Here is a 12749-nt window from a genome sequence, read left to right as displayed (position 1 = left end):
AGTAAGACTATGATGAGTAGGTGGCGTCATATGTATCGATCGGGACGATTAATTGTTTCAGCAGTGAGTGACCTGCATGACTGGAGCCACACTAGTGTGGGGTTAACGGACTTATCAATTATATTTTTAGTATGATGATATGAGCAAAAAGCGGTGAGTCCTAAGAGGCATCCGAAAGTGACCGAGTGCCTCAGCAGAACGCCAAGTAAATGCATCATGCTATAGCTTCATTTCAAGCCACTGCTGTTTCCTACTTGGACTGATTTGCCCGGTGTTTGAGATCCGAAAACTATACTTAAGCCTGTAACCATGGTTGATCGTCCGATATTTGGGCATACGTTACGACCGAAGTCCCAGACCATGATAATATCACTACACTCTATACAATGGACCGCATACAATGGATAGATGGTCTGCGAGGCATCGCTGCCAGTATAGTGACCGTCAACCATTTCTTTTGTGGAGAGATAAAAATGCCCTTCCGGACATTTTGGGCCGAACCAGCTGATGAGAACCGAAGATTGATCCAGCTACCCCCGATCCGTCTCCTCTGGGCCATGGACGCCATGGTTCCTCTCTTCATGGTAATATCGGGCTATGCCATCTCCAGTCGACTTCTCCAATTTAGAGACAACCAGCCAAACAAGCTTGTTGACCGTCTTCGATCTTCCATCTTACGCCGGCCGCTCCGTCTCTACCTGCCACTATTACTTATAGCCAGCTGCACCCAGTTGTTCTTCTACCTAGGCATGTACGAGGACTGGGTCCAGAAAAAGGTCTCAGGTCGTATAACGCCCTGGAAGTCTCCTTGGAGCCATGTGTGCTACCTCTTCGAGCATATCATGGACATGTTGAATATCATCCAACTCCAGTGGAATATTCAAATCAACAATCATCTATGGACGATGCCGCTCGAGCTACACGGATCTTATATCATATATTTCACAATATTCATGCAATCCATGTGGCGACCTCGAGCACGAATCATCTGTCTAAGCTTCATGCTCGCCTATCTGCTCTGGTATGGGCAATGGTATATCCTCTGCTTCATCTCCGGACTCACTCTGGCCGAGCTCCGGACTTTCGCCAGACAACAACCCATAATAACCCGCTGGACAGCCTCCTACATACTTCGTTCCGCTGTTGCACTATATCTCATGTGTCTATCCTCAGAAGACGACTATCCGCCAGATTACCGCATCCTCTCAAAGTTACAAACACGCCATTGGTCGCAGTACGGTGCGTGGACAGAAGTCCGAAAGAATTGGCTCAGTATCGGCGCCGTGTGCTTCTTTTCCGTGGTGATGGAGAGTCCTCGTTTGCAGCGCGTGCTTACTACCCGCGTTCCTCAGTATCTGGGCCGAATATCCTTTCCCATGTACTTGATCCACATCTCAGTGTATCAGATGTGGGGCTGGGCATTGCGAAGCCGCATATGGTGGTTGACCCAGCGACGCGCCTGGCCTGCTCCTCATGAGGAAGATGAGAATATGCGTGCTCTAGTTGTGGTGTTTGCTTTGACTTGGATGGTGCTAGGACCGGCAGTTATTGCAATGGCGGATTTGTATGTTCGGGTTTTAGAACCGCGGATCGAACGACTTTCGAAGTCGATTGAGTCGTGGATAAATCAGAAGGGGCATCGGGATTAGAGGTCACAGAGATTTATGAATGAAGTATTTAAATGTGTAAAGACGGCTGTTTGACACCGAACCGATCTGTCGCGTCCAGTATGATAATTAAACCCGATATTTGATGATTCCAAACCAAGTGAAGTGCCTTTGCATATCTGATAAATCTTTCGTCTTTCTTTGTTTTCTTCTTTGCCGCGTGCTCTAGAAATTGTTCCTCTCATTTTAAACATACAAGCACACTTCACCAACCTTAGAGCCCATTGCCTCCAACAGAACATTGGTGAAGCGTGGAGTTCGGCTATTGTAGGTAGAGGAGTGGAAGAAAAGTGGGGGCTCTGGAAGGGAAGAGCTACTGGCTCCCTCATTGTGAGAGTAGAAGTCGATGAAGGTGATGTTGGAATAAAGAGAAGGACGTATTGCATGAGCGGTAACACAGCAACACTTCCCTATCTCAAGGTCATGTGATAGTTTTACTGGCACCATGAAAGAGCATCAATCATATAAAAAGAAATGAGACATCATAGAGTCGCTGGTTGGAGGTGTCATTCCGGAAAGAAATCTGTCCATTGTAGCATCTTCCGTTGGTTATTGATGGATGATTACTCTAGCCGACGCTGGTATCAGCAGTAGCTCCCACAACAACTGGTATTTCCTCAACAATATATACAAACTAAACAGAGAACTTGAACAGTCCAGACTAGGCACGCTGGCGCTGTCTCACCCCACGAGATCAAATCCAAATCCCTCTAAAATCCAGGGCAATCAAACGCCACCCGGTACCAGTTGCACTGGTGGCCACTCACAGAACAGCTGCCCCAAACACCACCAGAGGGCATTCCATATCCGTACAACCCATCACTGTAGGCAATCTCGTACTTGATCGCACACGAGGGACCGCCGACAATGTTCTTGACATCGACAGTATACGGCAGCTGCGAGTCAATGGCGTCTCCTTCCGCGAAGTTCTCCGTGTGGCCGATGAGGTTGCATTCGTGGTCGTAGATATAGGCGGCGTTCTTCTGAAGGTCTTCGCACGTGTCGGTAGGTTGGAGCTGGTATGCAGCGAACTGGCAGCTGCCGGCACCTTGGCCTACGCAGAGCTTGGCGCCCGAGGGAACACCATCGGCGAGGGTGAGGGTGGGGACGAGGGAAAGGAGGAGGGATGGGATGAGCTGGGTTGTCTTCATTGTTGCGGTTGTATCTCTTGTAGGTTTGGACAAGTGAGGGAAGTCGTAGTAGTTTGGCTTAGAATGAAACAGTCTCTTGGATGACTGGGGAGAACGGATCTTGAGGGCCACACAGAGAGGCTGTGTCGCGATTTATAGACGTCTCTTCATTCTCCCTCCTTCGAACCGAGCATCATACCACATGAATTCGATGGTCCCACCGATCTAGAGTGCTGCTGGAGGATGGCTTATTGCCCCGGTTTGTTTGGGGTATCGGCAATGCTTAGCGAGGATGTTGGGGGCCAAAGGGGCCAAAAGGGGCCAAAAGTCTAGAGAAAGCGGGTACAGTGGGTTGATCTTAGGCCCTACGGGCCACTTAGAAAAGCCATAAATGACTTCTGCGCTTTAGTGGCTGAAGCTTGTTCCAGCGTAGTGGAGAGTGTGCGAAGAAGGATTACACAGGTTATTCCACAACGCAGGGCAACCATAGATGGGCTCGAGGCTGTGACCCTTAAATCTGATGACTTGGGGGCCAACTTACCCAAAAGCCAATTACACGAGACTTCTGAGACACAGCCATGAATTCATTAGGTCAAAGCCGAAAACCCGGTGAGAGTATTCATCTCCATAGTAGCAGTCGCTCCTGCGGCTACTCAACGCTCAAAAATCGTAGAAAATTGGAATCATTCGATGCGGAATTCTGTCGGCTACAACGGATGGTGAGAACGTGAACATGTGGGGCATTAGGGCGTATCGAGATTGCTGTCTCAAACTCAAACTCTCGCTTCGACTCGGACTTGAGCGCTTGAAAATTGGCTACAATAACTGTTTTGACGGATTTTCAATTGCACCGCCTGTACGAATGTGCGTATTGTCTTGAGAAATGGCCTACATAAGCTTGTGTCTATGTTCGAATCGTAAATAATTCTGATGACAACTATTCAATGAGCACTTTCCGGCCAGGAGAAGTTAATATTTTCGAAAAATAAATATACAAGAAAATGTAATGAAGTAATCTCAAAGGAGCAAAACAAATTGTTGTGAGGACGATATGCCAGAAGACCAATCAAGCTCCAATGCTAGTTGTTGGTGCAGTTGGTAATTAAGCGGAGGAATGGGTTGCCAAGGCCGTCAAGCAATATGCATTTTTCACTTTAAATTTAGGCCAGGAAGGGACTTGGTTGTTACCAGTAAACATTCATTAGAGTGATTAGTCAGTAATAATAGTTTGCTCTTGATACATAACAAAACTTTTGATCGTCTATATCCTCAATGTTTACAACTAATTATTACTAACTAGATTAGATTATACTAGTAATAACTGGTATTGTATTGGGGCACCGTATACATTCTTCAACGGTAAAGAGCCCAGCCTCTCCTGGCTGTTCCTGCTGATGAGAATTACATTGAGCGCCGTTCAAGCCTTATTAGACACCAGAAAACATGCGTAGGAATAATTGATAATTGTAGCTGTCTGCTACTGTGCCTTGTTATAAATTGGTGTCTTTGGTAGATGGGTGACGGTGGAAGATGTGGTGAGATGTGAGATTGAGTTCGGTTTACGTGCGGATACTATTTCCGCATCACTGGAGGGTCAAACATGTGGGGAAGGTTGCAGTTGGAATCAACCGCGCTATCGCAATTGAAGAATAAAAGCGCCATTCAAAGGGAGTTCTTAATATTTGATATTGCCATTTGGTTTTCAAAATATATCTACCCTTCTGGTGCTGGACGACCTTTCATCGCTTTTGGTTCCTCAGCGGTTGCTTCTGGGGATTCTTTCAGCGCTGCCGAGGTCTGGGAGTATCCGCTTCGACCTGAAATAAGCAAGTGTGATAAAGAACCACTACATGTATGGAAACGACAATAATATTATTTAACAGTCATTGAAAGAGGAACGTCATATAATGGTCTCTCTCTGAACACAAAGTCTTTCTCCAGTGCCTCGACCAAACAGAAGTTCCAGCGCGGTTCCAGCGACAATGAGCAGAATATAGCAGCTTGTTGCAGCCAAGCAAAGGTCTAGATGGGTAGTCTGTATAAGTTCGGGAGTTAGTAACAAAACTGCCTGACACCATTATATCCGGTTGCTAGTCGTGGAGAGTCAATGATATAATCATCCAGGAACTATCCCTCAGAGACCCAGCATGTGCATTACACCTCAACCCTAGCCGCAAAAGTCTGCAAAGCCTTCTTCGAAGCCTCACGCTCATCCAGTCTCTTCCAATATGCCAGGAAGTTCTCTCGTCCCGGCAACAGCACCCAATCACAGAACCTCATAGTCATCAATTTCATCAACCCATAAAAGTGAACATCAGCAGCAGAGAACCTATCCCCACATAGCCAAGTCTTCCCCTCCAACTGATCATCCAGCATGTTCAACGCTTGATTAATCATCACTTTTTGATTCACTCTCGCCTCAGGCGTCGGAATTCGATGGCCTTTATAGAGATCGATAGTAGCAGGATCATTCCTGATCCAAGCAATAACCAGTTGACAAATCTCCAAATCCATTCTTCTCAGCCACATGCGGGTCTCGGCACGCTTTTCCGGCGTATTTCCAAAGAGCGATGTACCTCCAGCGGCAATCTCGTCCAGATACTCGTAAATGGCCGTGACTTCAGTCAGGATCGTGCCGTCATCAAGTTGAAGGGCGGGGACTTCCCCGCGAGGGTTGATCGCGCGATATGGAAGGCGTCGGTTCTGAAGAGTCTTAGTGTCAACGACTTCAACGTCGAGGTTGAGACCGCCACGTTCGAGGATGAATAGGCGGACGGCCATGGGGTTGGGGGCGGGAGAGTCGTAGAGTTTCATAATGGCGTTGAGTTGTTTTGCTCTCTAAGGATGGCTTTATCTCAGTGCTTCGGAAGTGACACATGGATCTGGCTCACTGGAAGGGATAAGCACTTATATATGTGCTTATGTTCGGGCAAATATCCCATATCGGAACTAGTTGATGCGGGGTTTAACAGGCTCATATATAGCTAGTCAGTGGGGTTGACGCTTCGTAAAACCCGCTAAAGGCCGCTTAAAGCCGGTGACTCACCGTATATACGAGAGCTATCGAAATATTTTCTATTTTCAGACCCAGTGGAAGTATTTTCAGAAGTGGAATGAGACGTTGATTGGGGTTATAATCGAACCCCGAGGGGACCTGACTTTACAGTGTTTAACTTTGTTCGATGACTTTAATGTGACTTATCTATCTTGGAGAGAGGAAATCGGCGAATACTTAGACGGAAATGAGGGAGCGTTGATATTACAACGCCCTGCACTGAATAATAAATGCAACGACTGCTTGTATCCCCTGTAAACATCATGATTGCACTTAAAAAGAATGTAAAGCTTATTGTAGACCGTACATAGAAAGTTTTTCAGTCATTCTCATTGAAGATATTCCCTGGCCCTATGCTTAGTAATGATTGCTTAGTAAGGATATCCAAGGTGTCTGGCAGGTCTGAACACAAACTTTCAAGATACACAACCCCTAGTATATAGTTTGTGTGTCAAACTTTGACCATAATTGTATTATACTGTCATAGAATTCGAGCTTCTAGTATCTGTTAAACTTTTTTTTTATTATTTCCTTTGCTACGCCTGTCAACTGTAGCGTGGTGTTGTTTGATGGTATTATCATTGAACCCTCGAGTTTGTGGCCTGAAGGTCATGACTATGGGTATCGAGAAAACACTAGCGGGAGTGGTTCGAAGACTACTAACAAAGCCTCTAAGAAGAGTCCTTGTTGTGAGGCAGATGGCGCGCAAAATGTCTAGCCGGCGTGACAGCTTGTTCTGATGATGAAGGTAGCAGCAGTAGATGTTGGCACTCAGTATTCTTCTTCTTCTTCTTCTTCTTTTTTTTTTTTTTTTTTTTTTTTTTTTTTTTGAGATAAATTGGCTACTTGTTAATAGAAATCTGCATAATTATTGGCATTTTTTCATATTTGTGCTGAATGTATCTCTTCACGACAAGCAGTGTTCTCTATGCAGGAATGTGGGTCCACTTTTTCAAGATAATCGCTCCCCTACAACGAATTATCATCTTCCAGAGATGCAGTATGAGATCTCATCGTGAGTGAAGCTTGTTGCGTTGGATCTAAGGATTACTTGTCGTTCAGCATGATATCGCCTAGGCAGGAGAACAGCAGTCCGAGTAATGAACGAGATGTGTCAATTGTTGTTAGTAATGTTCAAGAAAAGTGAGTGTTGTGGTGTGTCACTTATCGAAGACACAGGTACTATGACATCATTCCAGCTTGAGATGTAGTTGAATAAACATGCACTGATCAAATTAGCATCGTCGACAACAGCACATGAAGGAGAATTTATCCGAAAAACATTATCAGACCGAAGGGGATGCAAGGAGCGTCATTATGCATGGTACCTGGAGAAATATCAGCCACATTACTAGGACACGTCATTCCGGTGCTGCTATTTCCTTATGCATCCCGAGAGACCGAAATTCGACGATATTCTGCTAGGCAACAGGTCAAATATGAGTGGTGAATGCACGAAGAAGAAAGAATGGATGTGTGGCGAAGGTTCGTTTCTTCGCAATGCAGAACCACAACGATGATATCATACCGGGTGCTCTGTGCTTACGGTGGATATCGGGCAGTGTGTTACTCCGAGTTAGGTGCATCGGTATGGAGCAGCCGGACCTCCGGAAGCCATAGAAACAAATCAAAAGTGAGCCCGAGGGTGCATCGTGAGTCGAGTGCCGACGTTTTGATTGGGCGCATATGAACTTCTCCCCAGCAATGATCCACAGGTGGATCTGCCCGGCCCGCCCCACTGTAACCCCAAAATCACAAATCCGGTTTGGAAAGGAACTGCTCCAGTATGACAACATCTAGAATGAAATGATTGAGGCAGGATGGTATATCTATCAGACGACCGGCAGGGTATCCAGCCGTGTCAGACCACTCTAAGAGAGGAATAGTTTCTTATCTTTGCCTGTTCCTGTGTGATAGTATCAATTAATGACATCACACTATGTATCCCCACGAACAGCAACCCCAGACCCAGTCATCTCGCAGTTCCTTTTCCGATAAGGGGAAAGACAGCCAGGATAGCGGGGATGATATTGTCCCCGCATTTGGGCTCACTGGCGCCGAGAAAGAAACGGGGTCCATACGCTCAGACGGAAGACGCGAGTTGAAGGAGAACGACTGCTACGATAAGCTGGCCTACTGCTGGCCGAGATGGAAGAAATGGTCGTATCTTGCGGCCATAGCATGCGTCCAAATATCTATGAACTTTAACACCTCTGTCTTTCCAAATGCTGTGAAGCCGTTATCAGAGGCATTCAATATTGGGGAGCAGGAAGCCCGGACGGGGCAGATGATTTACCTGATCACCTATTCCATTGGATGTGAATTATGGGCGCCTTGGAGTGAAGAATTTGGACGCTGGCCTATTCTTCAGCTTTCCATGTTTCTTATCAATATCTGGCAAATTCCAGCTGCCTTGGCGCCGAATTGGGGCACTATTGTTGTTGCTCGTGGATTGGTCAGTTCCCTGCGTCTGGAATGCGCACTATGTCATGCTAACATGTCTGTAGGGTGGAATCTCGACCGCTGGCGGTAGTGTCACCCTAGGTCTTATTGCTGATCTCTACGAGGCCGAAGACCAGCAGTTCCCTCTGGCATTTATTGTCTTATCGTCTTGCATCGGTACAAGTATTGGAGGTGTCATAGGTGGACCGATTGAGCGCTGTACGTATCCTCCTTTTCAGAAAGCCGACCGTAAATTATCCACAAATTACTGACCGTTCATCTGGCAGACCTCGACTGGCAATGGTTCTTCTGGATCATGCTGATCTTCGGCTTCGTTGTCGAAGTAATCCTCCTCTTCGTCCCGGAAAGCCGCTCGACAATCATCATGGACCGCGAAGCCAAGCGCCGCCGTGAATCCGGCGAAGACCCGAACATCTACGGACCCAACGAGCTCAAAAGCCCCCGCATCTCCCTCAAAGAAGCCGGCAAGATCTGGATCCGTCCTTTCTACATGTTCCTCCGCGAACCCATCGTCCTATGTCTCTCCCTCCTATCCGGATTCTCCGACTCCCTGATTTTTACCTTCCTCGAGAGTTTCTCCATTGTGTACGAAAAGGGCTGGGGCTTTGGTATCCTCGGCCAAGCGTGGGCCGTCATCCCGATCAATATTGGCTACGTGATTGCCTATTTCTCATACTTTCCATGGTTCTGGCGAGACCAGAAAATCCGCGACGCGAAGGGAGACGATGCACTACCTGCTGAGCGGAGACTCAAGTGGCTTCTTTATCTAGCCTTGCTTGAACCGATAGGATTATTCGGCTTCGCATGGACATCTTTGGGTCAGGAGTATGGCGTTCCGTGGATCGCATCCATGATATTCTCCACCCTTGTCGGTATCGCCAACTACGCCATCTACCTTTCCTCAGTTGATTACATGGTCGCCGCGTATGGTGTGTACTCTGCTTCTGCGACGGGCGGAAATGCCTTCTGTCGTGATCTGTTAGCGGGTATTGCGGCTATGTATACCACCCCGATGTATGAGAATATCGGAGACAAGTGGCATGTGGAATATGCTACTACTATCCTGGCATGTCTTTCGTGCTTGGTGGTGCTTCCAATTTACATCTTCTATTGGAAGGGACCGCACATTCGCGAGAGGAGCAAGTTTGCCCAGACGCTGGCGTCGGATCGGAAGGCTAACCAGGGCCATCGGGTTAGTAAGGAGGATGCTGCACCGTAAGGAGATGGCAAGGTTGCAGTTAGATTTGGAAGCCTGGGGCTGGATGACCTGGACTGTACATTATGCTGGCGTGATGTGATATAGATTTGGAATTATGACTTTGTATATACGGATTATGACTAGAAACACATATAGAGGGCTGCTACGATAGAGCCCAATGAACTTTTTGAACACAAGACCCAAAAGGTTGACCATATTATCGTAAGCGGAGATTCACTGAGCATTTTAAAAAAGAAAGAAATTGGAAAGGAGAGACAGAGCTGGATAGGGCCTCGGGCCTCCAACCTAAACTAGTTACTGGCAAAACTCACCTGAGCGAATTGGCTTTTGACCAGTAAGCCGGAAATGCTACATAGTTGGTCCAGATTCTGTAGATCTGCTGTCATATTTCGCATTTTTCGGTCTTGCTGAGTTACCGCTATTGAAGATGTTGACAAGGAGTCACCTTTTCTGATGAGAGACATTCTAATAGAACCCACACATTCGTCGACATTGTCAATGAAAACTGGATTCTATGCCCAATTTTCTGGACTCCTGCGTCTGGATATAGCCAGGATATGGCCATGATGCTCCTAGAAGAAGGAGATATACTGATCATTGAACCATCGTAGAGAAGGCTTGACTGAGATGCAACGACAGTCGGGATGAGATGTAACGTAGCACTCGTTATGGCACAGACCGCGTGGAAAGTAGTCAATACTATAATATACACCATCAATGCACGGGTATTTAATGACTCATTGAACCACACGTGCAAAACATAAATAGTATATCGCGCATATGAATGACGGGTTGAAAAAAAGCTCAGGCCGCGGGTGGAGGCGCGTGTATGTGGGGAAGTTGAACAAAGAACAGAATCTTCTGCTATACCATGAGAGGTCGCACAGATCTTGTGAAACACGAAGTCTCCAGGATATATCCTGGTTCATATGACTTTTCCGATAAGTTGTGTAACATGTACACAGGCTTGCTGGCCGAACACAGCCGTGAACATTTTCGGTGGCGCATTGAAAAGGAGAAAAGTTTCCCAGGTGGACGGTTACATTTTTGGCCGTGCTTGGTAGCCATACTGCTCTATATAATAGTCAATCTTGATGGAATCAATTGTTCCTCATCATTGCATCTTATTCTCTCGACGGGTTGCTACGTTACCATGGCCTCGGAGCGAAATAGAGAGCCCGGACCCCGGAGAGAAGCCTCCGATAATGTTCAAATTGAGAAAGGGCTCGTCAAGTCTGGCTCAGCAGCCGAGCTACTCAGCCCGGAGGAAGACAGAAGGATTCTTCGAAAGATCGACATTTGGTGCGAATCCAGCCCAGACCCCGAGAAGAAGCACACTGTCTAACTAACAGTGTCCTCACAGCCTGCTACCTCTCATGTCCATCTCGTACATGTTACAGTTTCTAGATAAACAGGCTCTCTCATTCACATCCATTCTAGACCTTCCAGGCGACCTTCATCTTAGTGGTGATGAGTTTGCTTGGGCGAGCGGCATCTACTACTTTGGTTACATGGTTGCTGCATGCCCGGCGGCTATGTTGATGGTCCGCTGGCATGTGGGAAAGACAATTGCTATTTCAATGTGAGAAAGTTACACAGAACCGCATTGAACGGAGATTATAATACTGACTGGAATAATACAGATGTATATGGGGGGTGATCTTGACAGTAACGGCCGCTTGTGACAGTGCTGCGGGGCTCCTGGTTGAGCGATTCTTTCTCGGCGCAGCTGAATCGGCCATTGCCCCAGGCCTAAGCGTCATTGTTGCCATGTGGTACAAGCGATCTGAGCAGCCGCTGACACAAGCCGCATGGTTCATTGGAAACAGTTTCGCTGGTATAACCGGGGGCTTGATTGCGTATGGGATTGGACATATTCAGAGCATGGCACCTTGGAAAGTAAGAGGCTTTTGACGAAATCTCTCTTTATTGTAGAGACAATTGCTAACCCTCGCAGGTCGTATTCTTACTATTCGGTAGCTTAACAGTAGCTTGGTCCATCTGTTTCATCTTCCTTATGCCCGATACTCCTATGCAGGCTTGGTTTATGAGCGACGAAGATAGTCTGAAAGCTGTGACTCGCGTGAGGATGAACATGACTGGGATAAAGAGCAGCGAGTTCAAGCGGACACAGTGCATCGAAGCCTTTCTAGATGTTAAAACATGGCTATTATGTGCCATAACCTTCTTTGGCCAGGTGCCTAATGGTGCCCTAACTACTGTGAGTTACCAGCTGTCCTCGCCCCATATTATGTATTTAGCGTACCCAGAATTGACCAATACCAAGTTCGGTACAATAGTCGTCAATGGTCTAGGATTCAGCACCTTCAACTCCCTTCTTCTTCAAGCATCCTGCTACTTGGCTATGCTTATCGCCGTTCTTATTTCCACCGGTGGCAGCTCATATTTTACCAATACTAGAACTTACTGGATGGTGTGGAACCTGTGTCTCGCCACTATCGGTACTGCTCTGATACGCGAGCTTCCAGCTCATCTCATGTGGGGTCGATTCGCCGGCAAATTACTCATGACGGCCGCTGCTGCCAACTTCCCTCTAACTATGTGCTTGTCATCGGGTAATGTTGCGGGTTTTACTAAGAAGATGACGGTGAACACAGCTGTGAGTTGAATTCGCTTTGCGACTGCTTATGAAAGTAGCATTCTCGGAGCCAGTAGATGCTGACTCCAAACTTTAGATTTTGATCAGTTTTTGTGTTGGAAATATTGTCGGACCGCAGCTATTCTTTGAAAGTCAAGCGCCTACCTACACCACTGGATTCCTCGCTATTATGATATGCTATGCCGTGGGAATCATTCTATGTGGGGCAGCTCGCTTCTATCTGGTGTGGGAGAACCGACGTCGCGACAGAGTATACCCATCGTTTCACGGCAATGAGGAAGTTGATGGAGATATTGCTGGTATGCTAGACAAAACAGACAAGGAAATCTCTCAGTTTAGGTATGTTTATTAAGTTGAGTACTTATTTGTGTAACGCCAGACAAGCTGGCGCTTTTGGGGGTCGTGTGATACTCATAGTCTCGCTTCATTGGGCTTTGATGTTCAGTCTAACTTTCTTTTCGAGTCCTGTTTCAATAAATTAACCTGGCCTTCTAAATTTTATGTAAGCTCCTGACGAGATGTTGGAGTACGTGAAACGAGAAATCTCAAAAGATACTAGAACTCCATGTCTTTACAGCCAGGTATATGCCATGTA

General features: G+C 46.7%; 5 protein-coding genes across 5 annotated transcripts; 3 read left to right on the top strand and 2 right to left on the bottom strand.

The window, feature by feature from the left end:
- Positions 1-386: 386 nt before the first annotated feature.
- Positions 387-1649, top strand: AKAW2_80749A (acyltransferase family protein; the record flags this gene model as incomplete). The annotated part of the gene is made up of 1 exon (XM_041681804.1): positions 387-1649. The coding sequence occupies one exon, from the start codon at positions 387-389 to the stop codon at positions 1647-1649; it is 1263 nt and encodes a 420-aa protein (XP_041548710.1).
- A 728-nt stretch (positions 1650-2377) lies between these two features.
- On the bottom strand, positions 2378-2818 carry AKAW2_80748S (uncharacterized protein; the record flags this gene model as incomplete). Its single annotated transcript, XM_041681803.1, has 1 exon — positions 2378-2818. The coding sequence occupies one exon, from the start codon at positions 2816-2818 to the stop codon at positions 2378-2380; it is 441 nt and encodes a 146-aa protein (XP_041548709.1).
- Positions 2819-4951: 2133 nt separating this feature from the next.
- AKAW2_80747S (glutathione S-transferase family protein) lies at positions 4952-5611 on the bottom strand (the record flags this gene model as incomplete). Its single annotated transcript, XM_041681802.1, has 1 exon — positions 4952-5611. One exon carries the CDS (start codon positions 5609-5611, stop codon positions 4952-4954), a length of 660 nt encoding a protein of 219 aa, XP_041548708.1.
- A 2180-nt stretch (positions 5612-7791) lies between these two features.
- Positions 7792-9534, top strand: AKAW2_80746A (uncharacterized protein; the record flags this gene model as incomplete). Its single annotated transcript, XM_041681801.1, has 3 exons — positions 7792-8307; positions 8360-8513; positions 8582-9534. 3 exons carry the CDS (start codon positions 7792-7794, stop codon positions 9532-9534), a joined length of 1623 nt encoding a protein of 540 aa, XP_041548707.1.
- Positions 9535-10687: 1153 nt separating this feature from the next.
- On the top strand, positions 10688-12506 carry AKAW2_80745A (uncharacterized protein; the record flags this gene model as incomplete). Its single annotated transcript, XM_041681799.1, has 5 exons — positions 10688-10836; positions 10898-11116; positions 11178-11433; positions 11492-12154; positions 12231-12506. The coding sequence occupies 5 exons, from the start codon at positions 10688-10690 to the stop codon at positions 12504-12506; spliced, it is 1563 nt and encodes a 520-aa protein (XP_041548706.1).
- Between the last annotated feature and the right edge of the window lie 243 nt (positions 12507-12749).

The sequence above is a fragment of the Aspergillus luchuensis genome, chromosome 8, assembly GCF_016861625.1.
Source record: "Aspergillus luchuensis IFO 4308 DNA, chromosome 8, nearly complete sequence".
Lineage (NCBI taxonomy): Eukaryota > Fungi > Ascomycota > Eurotiomycetes > Eurotiales > Aspergillaceae > Aspergillus > Aspergillus luchuensis.
The sequence above is the reverse complement of the archived record's forward strand: the minus strand, read 5'-3'. Positions and strand labels throughout refer to the sequence as shown.